The sequence below is a fragment of the Pseudorasbora parva genome, chromosome 1 (genome assembly GCF_024679245.1).
Source record: "Pseudorasbora parva isolate DD20220531a chromosome 1, ASM2467924v1, whole genome shotgun sequence".
NCBI classification, from domain to species: domain Eukaryota; kingdom Metazoa; phylum Chordata; class Actinopteri; order Cypriniformes; family Gobionidae; genus Pseudorasbora; species Pseudorasbora parva.
In genome coordinates, this window is record NC_090172.1 from 28,984,864 (window position 1) to 28,999,381 (window position 14,518).

Below are 14,518 nucleotides of genomic sequence, written 5' to 3' on the forward strand. Positions count from 1 at the left end.
AACATTATGAAGTTTGATTCAAAGTAAAACCATCTTTGAAAAAGACATAAATCTAACAAAACGACAAGGCTGTTTATCTAAAATTGCATGCTGTGCTATCGAACAAGAACACAGATTGGTTTCTATTATTTATTTGAAATCGCTTCAGGCACATCCCTACTTAGTTGTTATTTGTTAAAAAACATGAAAAGTTTAAAGATGCATAAAACTGGTCAAATTTATATTTGATTTGACTTGATTTTAATGAATAATATGCTTATATAAACAAACAAAAATATTATAGTGTTGGTTGCCTCTTGATTGTAATGTAAATAAAGGTACAATAAGTTGAGGTGAATCTGGAAACTGTGTAAACATCATCTCTATCTATTACATGAATTTATGGCAGTCTCACAAGACTGATATAACCTAAACCCAGAGAGGACTGCCTCCTCATTTTAAAGTCCACATCCACCACACACACTTTTGCAACCTCTCTGCATGCCTCCAGTTTGAGAACCTCTACTTTAATGAACTGATTTGATGGTATTTTGGCTCCTTCAGGTTAGATCAATTCTCATCAACTCTCTGAATGAAGCAAGAACATTAGCGTAGAGTCTGGTCTTCCACCAACTGTTCAGATCCATATTTTCTTCCTCCCCACTCATGCACAAATGTGTGAACGCACACACCCTCATTTGATCATCAGAATTCCTCCTCTGATTTTTACCACCTATTAACCTCAACATTCTGCCTTACACACTCATGCCATAAACTTCTGTTACAGACAGATGTCTGGTAGTTAAGCAAAAGAAAACATGACTTTGTCTCTCTCTCTTCCATTTATGTCTGAAAGAAACAGCTAATACAATCAAGAATTAAAACTGCAAGCAGCGACGAAAGGGCTCTCGCATCTGTGCCACCGCTACCCTGTAGCTTTAGGGAAATGGTGGACGATATGCATTTAAGTATATAAAAATAGGAGGGCTACGTTAGTCATTTGTATTTACCACACTTCCTGCTACCAGCCGATGGCGCAATGACTATAACTAAATGTTGGCATGTAGATGTCTTCAGGCCAGGGCACTTATCAAACATGTGAAGTTTGAGGCAGATTGGACATTGAATGCCTGAGTTACAACAACTTGCTGTTTTGTGCAAGGCTTCCACGGATGAAAACTCAAGATCTTTGCAATTTAACGTCACAAAGGTCTTTAGATTAGAATGACCAAATATGATGTTTATCAGATTAAATCTCTAGGAGGAGATTGTAAAAGTACGAGAAATGGCAAAAACTGTAAACATTTTCCAGAGAAAATTCTAAATATCTTCCTGTTGGTTTTGAGATTTTGCTCCCAGGGACTTTTTTTGCAGGTATTGGGCTGTTACATGTGTCTACCGAATGTCATACTCGTACGTGAAACGTAGCGTGAATGACACTTAAATGAAATTTTGTAGGTGATGCTAATGAGCCATTTTGCCATGCCTAATTCTAGAACCCATACCGGACGATAATGTGTGCAGAGTTGCATGAGTTTTGGAGTATGTTGAGGCCCTAAAAATGCATTTCATTTCATAGAACAAGAATAATAGAGCAATTCCAATAGGGTCCTCACACCATCGGTGCTCAAGCAATAATAACAGCTCAAATCAGATGAGGATTTGAGCCAGTGTAGGTTAGACCTTTTAATCCAAATGTTATAAATGTCCTGCCTATTTGCTTTATACACCATTATTCGAAAGTCATGGCACATATAACAGCAGTGCTGTGGAGATTATTTCACTTCATAAAGACACCCACTGATGTGTCAAACTTCCAACCACCCCTATGAGAAACATAATTAAATTAAACTAATTATGGCAAAAGTCACACTTCTGCTGATGAGGCCAAGTGCATATGTCATTAAGAAAGCTCTTAAAGAGACTTTATGAACCATTTGTTCATGATCCTCTTGATGCGGCCCATTTGTCATATCATTATGATTATCAACTGATTTGTTAAGGTATACACTTACAGACTCCAGTGCTTTCATTCCTTCTAACAGTATCTTAAGAGCTTTTAGTGTTACTATCTTGTTTATTTCACACTGATTTATTGCTGCTTCATTTCTTTCAATTTGCATAATGAGGCATGACTGCAAAAGAAACTATTTGAATCTTTGCTCATATGTTTCTGAGAAGTCTTTTTAATTTTTGGTGCAGACCAAATGTTCAGTTCTGAAGCGAAACATTATTATGTATATTTTATTTAATAATATAAATTCAATAAATATATAAACCAATACTTCCTTGATTACTGCTTGCGTCCTGAAAAACTTTCTCCGGACTGGTGTTGCAACATTTTAGTATTGGCACCAAGTAAACAAAAACTTGACCTGGAGGTCCTGGACATAGTAGAACTTGGATTGAATTGTGATTCAAGCAAACTTAACAAGAGTGAAAACAATGCTGAGACTATTACCTGTCTGGTCCTCTCCCTCAGCGCCTGGTCCTCGTAGTGTGGATGGTTTGTCAATACTCTCCCTGTACATAGCTTAATTCCAGCCAAAAGCTGCATGCTGCCTGCAAACACTGCCCGTTTGGGCGTCTTCAATCTGTCGAGAAAAAAATAAACATGAGAGAGCTCTGTTACATGCACTTCTCCAGTTTCACTAATATATCAGGGCAGGGGATTGCACAAGGGGGATGGATATATAGTGCTGACATTTATGAGAAAAGGTAAATCTGCAGACATTTATTTCAGGTGAAGAGGGAAATGTGAAATGGTTCAGTGTGGAGGGACGCAGTCATTTGTACACTCCCATCACCGATGTCTGACACGCATAAGGTTGGAAATCTATTGCAGGCCGAAAAGGCACACTGTCTGAATGTACTCTTTCTCCTTTCATTTTCTATATGTGCCTGGCATGTAGGAAAGTGCTGAAGCTATATGTTTTTTGAATAGCCTGACGGATGTTTCAGAGGCCATCGGTTTATCAAAACATAACCTTTCAAATTCAGCTTAAACATTATATCAGCATCTACACCAGACAGGAGCCTCGAGGAGAAGAAAACAGGTCCCATATCTTTTGTTGAAAATGTATTTTGAATTGGTAAAGCAGCTATATTTTCCAGATTTCGGCATGAACAGATGTGACATGTCCTCATCCTTAAAAACCATCAATAAAACTACCAAGTCAAAGGTGCAGTAAGCAGTTTCCGAAAAACGCTGTTGATATTTGAAATCAACCCAAACAGACACCCGTCTCCATTGCTCCACCCCCAAAATGTACAAACATGCGTTGAAAGAGTGGATCTTTCGACAAACGAACGACAAACCAAAAATGAACATACAGTACACAAGCAAGAGTTCATTGTTAGTCGCAAGCACCTCACCAACTCCAGACGACAACATTAATATATTTCAAGGTTTCATTTTTTTATTTTCCACAAAATTTTGAAACTGTGATAGGTCATCACTTGATGTCAGACCTAACATAATCTGGGTCCCGAAGCAAAACAAATAAAAACAGCCACTGATTAAAAAAAGCAGCCTTAAGCACTTAAAAGTCCCACCCCATATCTGTTCAATTTGTTTAGGCAATAAAACGAAATATTGTTAGAGACATCTTGCTTCAAGGTTGTCTGCGGCTCAATCCAAAAACGACAGTGTCTGAAGGTTACGGAGGTTTTGATGGTTTCATCTCTGTCCAATCTGGAATGAGTTTGATTAAATACTGGATCCATGGCTGAAATGTTTCATTACAGAGGAGCTAGTATGGTCATTATGGGTCAACCACGAACATGGACGCTTACAGGACAACCTTGCTCTGAGTTCAATAACTTAAGCCAAGAGTCTATGTGTTACACAAACACACACATGCACACACAATCTAAAATCCTGTGTCAAAAAGTCCTTGTCAATAACAAACCCTGCTCCATCTCTGTCTGTTCCTACCACACACAAAAGGATGTTAACATAGACAGACAAACACACTCACACAGGGTGAATAACAGCTATTTTCTTGTAGCTTACTAAAACAGCAATGAAAGAGCAACAAAAAAAAAAAAGATAGAAAACAGCCTCCAATTACAGTGGGCTCAAAGTATTCGAGTGACCTTTCCCTCTGAGACAAACTTCCGGTCACATATATAGTACATGACACATTCTGATGTTAGTAGGGAATACGGATGGGAAATCAGGCGCTATCAGACTTCTGTGGAAAGAGAGAGCAGCCCTCATAATAGATTCCAAAATAAAATGGAAATGAATTCACTGAAAACGTTCTAGTCTACAGAGAAATTTTCAGATATCTTGTCTTGTTCCAGTGCACTGATGTGTTGTCTAAACCTACGGAGGTTTTGCTTCAAACAAGTGAACTAATCTGGAAGACAAAAAGCACTCATGGGTCAGTCTGTGACTGTGTCAAATCAGACAGAACTCAATTGTGTTGCCGCACCACTCACATTTGGTTCATTGTTGATGTGTTACATGGGACCTATAACTAAGGTCTAATTTTGATTGCTGGCCACATAAGACAAAGAGACAAATGTATTCCCTTTAGGTTCAATTGGTTTATTGTTTCAAATGAATTTACAATTAACCCCGGGAACAATGTGGAAAAATAGACTTTTGTATAGGGTCCTTAATTACACTCATAAAAAGACCCAGGACACTAATGAATGTGTTTTGAGATTCAAATAAGATTCAAAAGTAAAGTCTCTGTGTATTATGATCATATGCAATTTTATTGTGGTGGGGTATATGGTATAATATTGTGCACATTTTGAGACTAATCTGACAATGTTGACTAGGCAAAATATTCAAACACGGTGTGAAAAAAACAGCCAAATATACTTCAGACAAGACACCAAAGTAATGTTCTCACAGCTCCACCTCCATATTTCCACTCAGACAAATTTCTATCAAATATCATCCACAGAGAAGCACATGATTAACTACAGTACCACAGATCTCATCAGAGACAAATGATCTCCTCCTTGGCCTTCCTTGTCCTTATAAACCTTTTTTTTTCGCACTTCCGACACAGCAAAAGGCTTCAATAATAGAGTAAAGAAACTTATGTTTTATCCTTCATCAATAACAGGGACCATAGAGCAGAATTATTATGGATTTCAATGCTCAATTCATCACCAGTGAGACATCTTAACAGCCCTATCTCACTTTCATATGATTTCACAGGGATGACAAAACAAAGACAAATGGCTTCCAGCTATTCGACACGCATGACAGCATGTATTTTATGCTTTCGGTGGTGACTACATACATGTGTAAGCAGCAGTTACTGCAAAAATGATTGGATACTAGTAAAGTTTCCATTGCTTTCATGATCTTACTAGTGAATATAATACCCATGTAGGATTTCAGAACAGTTTTACATACAATTTTAAAAGTCCTAATCTGCCAAGACAAAAAGCACTCATGGGTCAGTCTGTGTCAAATCAGACAGAATTAAAGAAGTGTGTTGCTTCACCCACTCACATTTTGTTTCATTGTTTGTGTTACATGGGACCTATAACTAAGGATAATTATGATTGCTGGACACATAAGAAGAGAAACATATTCCCTTCGGTTCGATTGGTTTATTGTTTCAAATGAACTTTAAATTAACCCCAGAAAGTTGGAAAAATGTGGAAAAAATAGACTTTGGTTTTGGGTCCTTAATTACATTCATAAAAATACCCACGGCACTAACGAATGCATTTTGAGATTCAAATAAGATTCAAAAGTAAAGTCTCTGTGTATTATGGGACCTAGTTTACATCCCTTACCCTTTTAATTAAATCATTTAATGAGAATTAAATTCTTAATTTCAGTGGATTGATTCGTTGTTCAGTCTGTGGTGTAAAAGGTTGCATTAGCAATTAAAGAAAAACACTTAAGCGAAACATGCTCAGGTCAAAGTGTCCGAATAATTTTGGTTCCAATTTTTTTTAATCAATTTTACTGTTAGTCCACTGTATGAATAATTTCTGGGTATAATATTTCACATTTTACTGCAATCCTCACTTGCATAAATGAACTAGTCTCCTGTATCTACTGAATAAAATATATTTGGTGTCTGAATATTTTTTTTGTTTGACTGTATATAAGATAATGTATAGGAGAAAATACATTTGGATCCAATGTAAACAATTACATTATTAATAAATAAATAAATAATAAATAATACTAATAAATACAAAAATAATAATGACTAAAAATGACTGCTGCTGTTAAACATACAACTAGCTATATATTGTATCTTTGGCTGCAATAAAATCACCTGGACATTGTGCAAAATCACCCAACAGTGAGTAAGTTAATAATTTTACTTATAAGCATTAGGTTAGTGTTAAGAGTGTGAGTTAACTGTGTGTAATTATTTAATTCATGTGTTTGATGGAGCAAAGGTTTTGTTCTGTTCTGCAATGACATATTGGAGATTTACAGAATTACTTCCAGCCTACCTGGTCTTAAATCTACACGGCGTGATGTCTTTTAACCAAGGAATTCCTGACTAGACTGACCTTTGACCTCTCCCACAGTGCATCATTTTCTCCTCTTGTGAGTCTCTATGCAATTACTCCATATTGACAAGGGACTGCGCTGGCATCTACCAGATTTACATTTAATTTTAGATTTATATTCTCTTATGTAAATGTCAGCTTGTGTTAGACTGCTCTCTGCTGACATTATAAAAATTGATTAACGCCATTAATATTCCAACAAGTGGGACATAGAGGGTGGCCTGTGCACCCATATCTTCATAGACGTCTAACACATGCAGTACATCTCTTAAGACAGAAATGCTTTTTTGAATTTAGTAAGCAAAATGATTTACCTCACATTAGATTTATGTTGATCCACGTTTATAAATACAGATAAATCAGTCCATGTAGGGCTATTCTTGTTTTGTTAATCACATAATTTCAAAGTCTGAAATTAATAGTATGGTTGGACGTGTCAGTCATGTTCCTTGAGATTTCGCGATGTCATCGACTTAAACCACTGTGTACCAGTACCGTTCTCAAAGCCAAACTCACATATCCAGACATAATTGTCTAAATTATCATTCATCAGAAATGGCGAATGGCAGTCATAAGTATCAGCTTTTGATCTGGGTCAGACTAATAAGTGCTCAAGACGTTCTGCACAGACGATTTGTCAAAGGGTGTGATATTTTGTCAGCATAAAATATATCCCTAAAAAATCTTCCGGGTGATGAATGACATCAAAAAAGTCTGTCAACACTTCAAAAGCGAAGAGAGATGCAGATGATGGATATATAGAAAGGTAGATGAAAGGATCAATGACAAATAAGAGGGTGAGAAATAAAGGAAAACAACTTTTAAAAATTTTAAAAAAAAATTTAAAAAGAGAGAGAGAGAGAGAGAGAGAGAGAGAGAGAGAGAGAGAGAGAGAGAGAGAGAGAGAGAGAGAGAGAGAGAGAGAGAGAGAGAGAGAGAGAGAGAGAGAGAGAGAGAGAGAGAGAGAGAGAGAGAGAGAGAGAGAGAGAGAGGCATAAGGGAGCATCTGACTGAGGGGTTCACAGAGTAATGACAGACTGATTGATCAGACGAGAACAACTTACAATTCAATGATTGATCTGAACACAAAGAGAATGAACTGGAACATAAAGAAGTTTCAGAAGTCCCTTAACCATCTAATTTGGGACCAGTAAACCTATTTGTAACCAAGCCACAGAAATGTGCAATAATTCAAGCACGTGTCTGAGACCTCCTGTTAGAATCCACAACAACTGGAAAAAAGTGACAATTGATATGGATTGCAAAATTAACAGTTCTCAGTGGTAAACATGAAAAATGACAAGTGCAAAATGGTGTCGGCTAACCTTTCTTTTGTGTAAGGAGAGCATATATTGGGATGTTTTTGAATTAGTGAAATTCTACTGGAGTTCAGACAAGTCGAGCATTTGCAAGCACAGCTATTAGTGCTGAGTTTGTGAAATATCTCCACTGAGACATCTCCAACATCATCTCCATCGAGACGTCTACAGCAGAAGCAGCGGCAAAAGCCACTAATTTGATCAAATTAGAATGGAAAGTGGCTAGAGTGACAATTAGAGTGGAAGTGAAAGAGAAGATGTGGAAAACATGAAGAAAAGAAAAAGAAAAACCAGAGAAAACAGCAGGAGGAAAATGCGTCTTTGCTCAGATGGGGAGCACAAATTGCTTGTGCTCAGAGGGGCTGAGAAAGTTTTTCCTTCAGAGAAAACAAAGGACTAATTTATCTTCATTATTTCAAAACAAGGCAACATTCAGAAATAACTCCTTTATGGGGGCTACAACAAAAGAGTGAACAGCAGAAAACTACAAAACAAAAGAGGGAAAAATTAATTACATGGCAGGGAGATGTTCGCAATGATAAGGCTGACTGTGATGACACATTCTCAGAACTTCGACAAAGGACGAGCTTCCATCTACGGGACAGATGCGGCTCGGCTGAAAGGCCACTGATCACTCATGAAGAGAAGACACATACACATGACATGCTCCCTCTGCAAAGCCTTCTCAACTAATCTGCAGAGATTGTAGGCTCTAGACTGTTAGTTAGAGATCATGATGGCATTTTGGGTGGTTTGTGCTAGGAGTTAGCCTGGGGGTTCCCAGCCCCTTTTTAATGGGACCCCTTTTTTCAAGTAAAAAAAATAAATAAGACACTCATCTACACTTATCCAAAGACATCCATCAGCCCAAAGTATACTCAGGTTTTGAAGACTATACATGAGTATGTGTACTGTACGCTCAGTGAAAAAGATGCAAGGTCCATGTGTGAGCTATTTAGTTGTCAATCCTGAAAATGGCCTTTTATTCACATTTTTCACAAAGAAATGGCTTATTTGAAACAACACCAATAAACTACTAGAGAAGCAACAATAATATATTTGCCATGGTCTAGTGCTCGTGAGGCAGAGAAAACCCGCAACTTCTGGAGAGAAGATCTCAGAGAAAGTGTGTAGGATGCCGCCTTGCCCAAATTTCTCCTCTTGTATCCCCCTCTCCCTACTCCCTTCCTCCTGAATCAAGTCACAGAATGTCTACATACCACATATTATGTATCTTGTGAATATATTGATTTTTTTTTTTCTCTTTCAAGTTTGGTACATTTTTAAATGTCTCAGTGTGATTGGTAAAATGGTCTCCATTTCACTGCAGTGACTGGTAGTATGAGAACGATTGAAACTTCAAAAATAACTCTTTTTTTGAGTGGTGTCTCTTCAAGATATCTGATCCTCTCCCCCAAAACCAGGTGTTTGTGTTGTAAATGTTTACAACCCTTTTGTTCTGGTCTGGGTATTTAATTAAGTTATTATAGAAAGTAATTATGGAAGGGTGGCAGAGCTGCCATTTGGGAAATTCTGTAGCCAGAACCCCCATGCGGTGATGTCTTAAAGACACCACTGATGTATGATGACTCTTTGAAACTATTATCATATTAACTTTCAATTTGTTTTTTAAATTTTATGCTGATCAGTTGTCTATCATTTATTTGAATAAATGTATTTATTTATTTAATTTATTTTTTATGTTCTGCCTGGCCAATATAAATGTTAATCCTGATTTATTCTGTATGATTCTGAAATCATTGTTTTAGTAGTGATCAATGAGGAGTAGGTGGTATTTCCGCTAGGATAGATCACACCGAGGATCCAATGAATGGATTATGGGGCTTATCATTGGGGGCAATCTGATTTCTAATAGTTCCAGCTTTTGTGACTATTACAAAAATTACACTTTTTGTTATAAGCAAGTGTGTGCGGCCTGACTTAAAGTAAAATAGTTCACTCTGCATCCTCTGCCTAGTATCAGAACTGGCTTGTTTGTGTCCGTGAGCTCACAAATCGCAAATGTGTAGTCTCTGTGCGATGCCGGGTCCCGTGATGGAACAAAGAATTTGAAAATAAGAGATACAAAGAAAAATCAATTATCAAATTAAATCACAACTAATCTTATTAAACAGCTGTTAAGTTACAAATTTAACAAAGTCACATAAAATTGGAGTCAGAGTTCATATTAGATATCCACATTTTACACAGAAACACTGAAAACGCATACAAGGATTATACCTTCGCCCACGCCGTTGGATTCCATCGTTGGGCTGACGGGTGGTACTTACAGATAATATGTGTGCAGTATGGTGGAATTAAGTCCCACCTTCTATGTAAAAGAGTCTATCATAATCAGGTGTCACTGCAGCTGCTGTTAGAAGCTCCGATTGCCATACAAACAGTCAGTGTCCTGAGATGCTCACTCAAGACTGTGCATGTGCAAAGACTGGATCAACCTGAAATATACATTTATTTATGCTCTTTAAGCATTTATAGGACAGATGTTTTATTACTGATCTTGTTTGGCAATACGATTTTGAGATCTCTGTATTTCCCCATTCAAGTAGATAGGAGTTAGTCAAGCATGTTAATCACATCGGATATAGCCTAAAGGCGTTGCAAATATGACAGAGTCAACTAACTTTTCTTTGAAAGGAAGGTTTTGTTTCATGCACGGCATCAAAAAATTATACTTTTTCTTCTCTTCTCTCGTATATCATGGATCTCCTACATTTACAATTACATTTAATCATTTAGCAGACGCTTTTATCCAAAGCGACTTACAAAAAAGGGGAGAGTAATAGAAGCAACGAAACAAACGTATATACTACTATTTTGTAATATAAAATATTTATAAAATACTGTCCGAGTGAAAACATACCTCAGAGGTATGTTGTATCGTATTAAGGGGAGCACCTAGAACATTTACATTTTCATATGAACATGACTGGAAGAAAGAAAAAACAAGCAAAAATTTGTGTATATATATATATATATATATATATATATATATATATATATATATATATATATATATATATATATATATATATATATATATATATATATATATATATATATATATATATATATATATATGTATAAATTATACTTGGAAAGTCTTTGCATCCAGAGCTCTACATATTCACTAGCATTCATGTCATAAACTGAAATTTACTTTGGGCTTAAAGCCCCTTTAGTCAATCATTTTATCCTTTAAAACTCATATTTGATCAGCAAAATTGCATATTTAAACTTTTTTGTTCTGTAAATTAAATGCCTTAAAAAGCTTAAAATAGCATGAATGTAATTATAAACCCTTTAGTATATGCGGATCCATGAATATGCAATTTACCCTCACCTCTACTCACTCACACCAGCTCAGAGATCCCCTTTGTCGGGTCAACTTTAGTGTAGTAAACGCTGCACAAAGTTATCACTCTTTACAATGTTGGAAACATAACGGTAATAAATATGATTAGCCTTTTTCTTGACTACGTTATCAAACAACTAATAATGTGTTGCTAAGGTTATATTTACCATCTCACTCTGCCTTCTAAAAATCTGCATCCATAGAAACACTTTGAACAACTTAGAATGTCAGTGGAGAAAGGCATATAGTTCATCATAACATGGTACACCGATCAGGCAGAACATTATGACAACTGACAGGTAAATAACACTGATTCTCTCAGCACCTCTTAGTGGGCGGGACATATTAGTCAGCAAGTCAACATTTTGTTTTCAAAGTTGATGTGTAAAGAAGCAGGAAAAATTGGCAAACGTAAGGATTAAAGCAAGTCATGGCTGGATGTTCCAAAACAAACAAGTCTGATCCATGAAGGCCTCACTTCGCAACTTACATGACTTAATGGATCTGCTGCTAACATTTTAGTGCCAGATACCACAGCACACCTTCAGGGTCCTAGTGGAGTCCATGCCTCAATGGGTCAGGGCAGCAAACGTGGGACCAACACAATATTAGGAAGATGATAATAATGTTATGCCTGATCAGTTATATATACAATATATACATAATTCACCAACTATATTGCTAAATATACAAGATTTTTCATATCCACAGAGAAATATACTGGGATAACCTGCTTCTCTTGAGACTTCCCTGCTTCAGAGCTGTCATAGTTAAGTTAATGATATGCTAAAGCCCATCCACAAGTTGGCGTGATCGGTTACAAGATCAACTTCAAACCACGTTTTTGAGACTGTCTTTGGTTCACTGGAGTTTTAAGAAAAAAATACTCAGCAATGGTGTTGACTTATGACTTTGCACATGGTTTGTCTTAAAGCATATTAAACACCACATAGACATATAAACAATATTAAAAACGTGATGTTCACCACAGTGGGTCTTATGCATGCATGGAAGAGCCATCTATTATTCCATTTTTTTCATGTTCCCAGTGTGAATTATTTGATTTCAACTACGAGCAAAATACAGCAAACCGTCACTCACATGAGATCACAAAAATTAGCAAACAACAACAATTCAACAAACCAATCAATTCCAGATGGACAAAATCTGTCCCTCCCTATATTTTTCCTCATTCGAAAAGCAATTTTGCTAGGATACACGACAATAAGTCAGAAAAGACAACCACATTTTCCATTTCATGGTGATGATGAAGCAAGAGACCTATAATTCATTCACATCAGCGTATCAGTACAATTATTTCAACTAATTACAGTTTAAAAGCTTCAAAAAGGTGAGCACTGTTCAATGCCATTACAAAGCTGGGACGAGCCAGGATATTATTTAATATAACTCTTACTGACTGTGAGACTGTGTTCGGTTGAAAGAAGAAAGCCATATAAAACTAGTTTGGCTTGAGGGTGAGTAAATTATGGGATCGTTTTAATTTGTATGTGAACTATTCCTTTAACAACAAGCTAAAGCTGGGGTAGAGCACAACAATCGAGTTCTATCCTAAATATCCTATTTATTTTCTGCACAGAGACAATGATAGCATATAAACCCTCAAGACAGATTTACCATGAGGTTGTTAAGTGATAGTATATGTTCTTCATTTTGCATACAACACTCATCATCCTTAAGATTATGCCAAGAGCAAAGATAGTGCATTTCAAATGGCATACTTCCAGCCATTGAGATGAATGTGAACGCTAACGGATAGCTTTCTCCTGCTATTATAGACCTCTTTGGAGTCAAGTCTTCTGTGTGCTTCACATAAAAAATGTGTCAATAACACAGAGTCTATGCCTATGTATTGCATTTCAAATCAAACACTCATGAGGATGCTTCCTACGTGGACAATAAACAGCAAGGCAGCACACTAGGTTTTGAAGCACAGCACCTGTCACTCTACACCACACAGCTGTCTAATAAAAAAAAAAGCTAAATCATGCATAAACGCAAACATTTTTGACTTTTAACACTCACTATAAAATCATGTGCTGCTTTTAGCTCAAGATAAATCAAAAGATTGCTTGACAGCGACACTTTCACAGTTGTAGCTGTTCGCCCTCCCTCTTCACATTGTGCCACAGTATGTGGTTTATTGTGCTGTAAGTTCCAATCATGGTTAAAGGAATCTGATACTGCCACTCTCCTCGATACGCTTTTCATGCTCACCCTCCCTTCTAGGCAGAAGATGATCTCTGGTAATCTACATATAAAACAGTGCAGACTTTGGCAAGCCAAGCACAGACAGAAGTGTGAAGTGATCCCCGCTTAACTCTTTCATCTGATGGTTAATTAGTGTGTGGAAGCGGCTTAATGCCGCAGCGCCAGCCAAGGGAACTCACCCACTAATCCCTGACACAAATCGCATTTTCTTCAGGGAGAGATCACCTGTGTCACAGCAGCCAAAATGTCTCACTCTTTCTCACACATATAAACTTGACTATGAGCAAGCGTTTTTTCACCCCTGCTTGCAGTGAGAATGGTGTCACTGATGAAACCCTTTGTTGCCAAACGCTGGAGTCTCTCCAACACCTAATGTCTAATTCATGACGTCCATCTTAATCCGGCCCAGTTCCAAACACAGGAACCTGCTGCCTTACTGCTGCAAATCTTATCGAATGAATAGAGTATTCACTGCAGCTTTTTATTTATGTCCTTCATAGTTCATAATGGAATAAAATAGAGAGCAAGTGGAAAGACATTTTTTGAATGTGAAGTGCCACTTTTCCTTTTTAACCCACATGAAATGCAATATTCTGTGATTTCTCAGATGCGGAATGCTAGATTCTGTTCCCCAGCATGCATGCATCACGAGTAAATTATGCAAATGAGTGACTCTGTGTTTTTGTTTTTTAACGCTTACCAAATTACGTGCATGGTGTTGTCATATGTTTGTCATTGTCTTTGAGATGTTTGTCATGTGGAGTTACCTTGGGGTGTCAAAGACATCTTTTCTTAAAGTGTCATGTTTTGTGTAAGAAACATTTAAGACCATGTGTGCCAGACTGATTTTTATGTGCATGTTGCAGTTGTAAAAAGCTCAATCTTTTCAGTTATATGAATTAATTTTCTAGAGCAAAAAATAATAATAATTTAAAATTTTTTTATATATATATATATATATATATATACCGGTATATATATATATATATATATAAAGAATTAGAAAAAAAACAGAACAAACTGCATCGCATAAAGCTATTACAGCTCATGCAGCATAATGCTAAATTAAAAAAAATGATTGTGTGATGATGAAGGATTGCTG

General features: G+C 36.7%; 1 protein-coding gene across 2 annotated transcripts in view; it reads right to left on the bottom strand.

Moving 5' to 3' along the window:
- dpy19l3 (dpy-19 like C-mannosyltransferase 3) overlaps positions 1-14,518 on the bottom strand; it is a 51,227-nt gene that overhangs the window by 7,963 nt on the left and 28,746 nt on the right. For both annotated transcript variants that reach the window (XM_067437575.1, XM_067437583.1), the window contains exon 17: positions 2,441-2,573. In XM_067437575.1, coding sequence (XP_067293676.1) covers positions 2,441-2,573 — 133 coding nt within the window. The remainder of the gene's footprint in view (positions 1-2,440; positions 2,574-14,518) is intronic.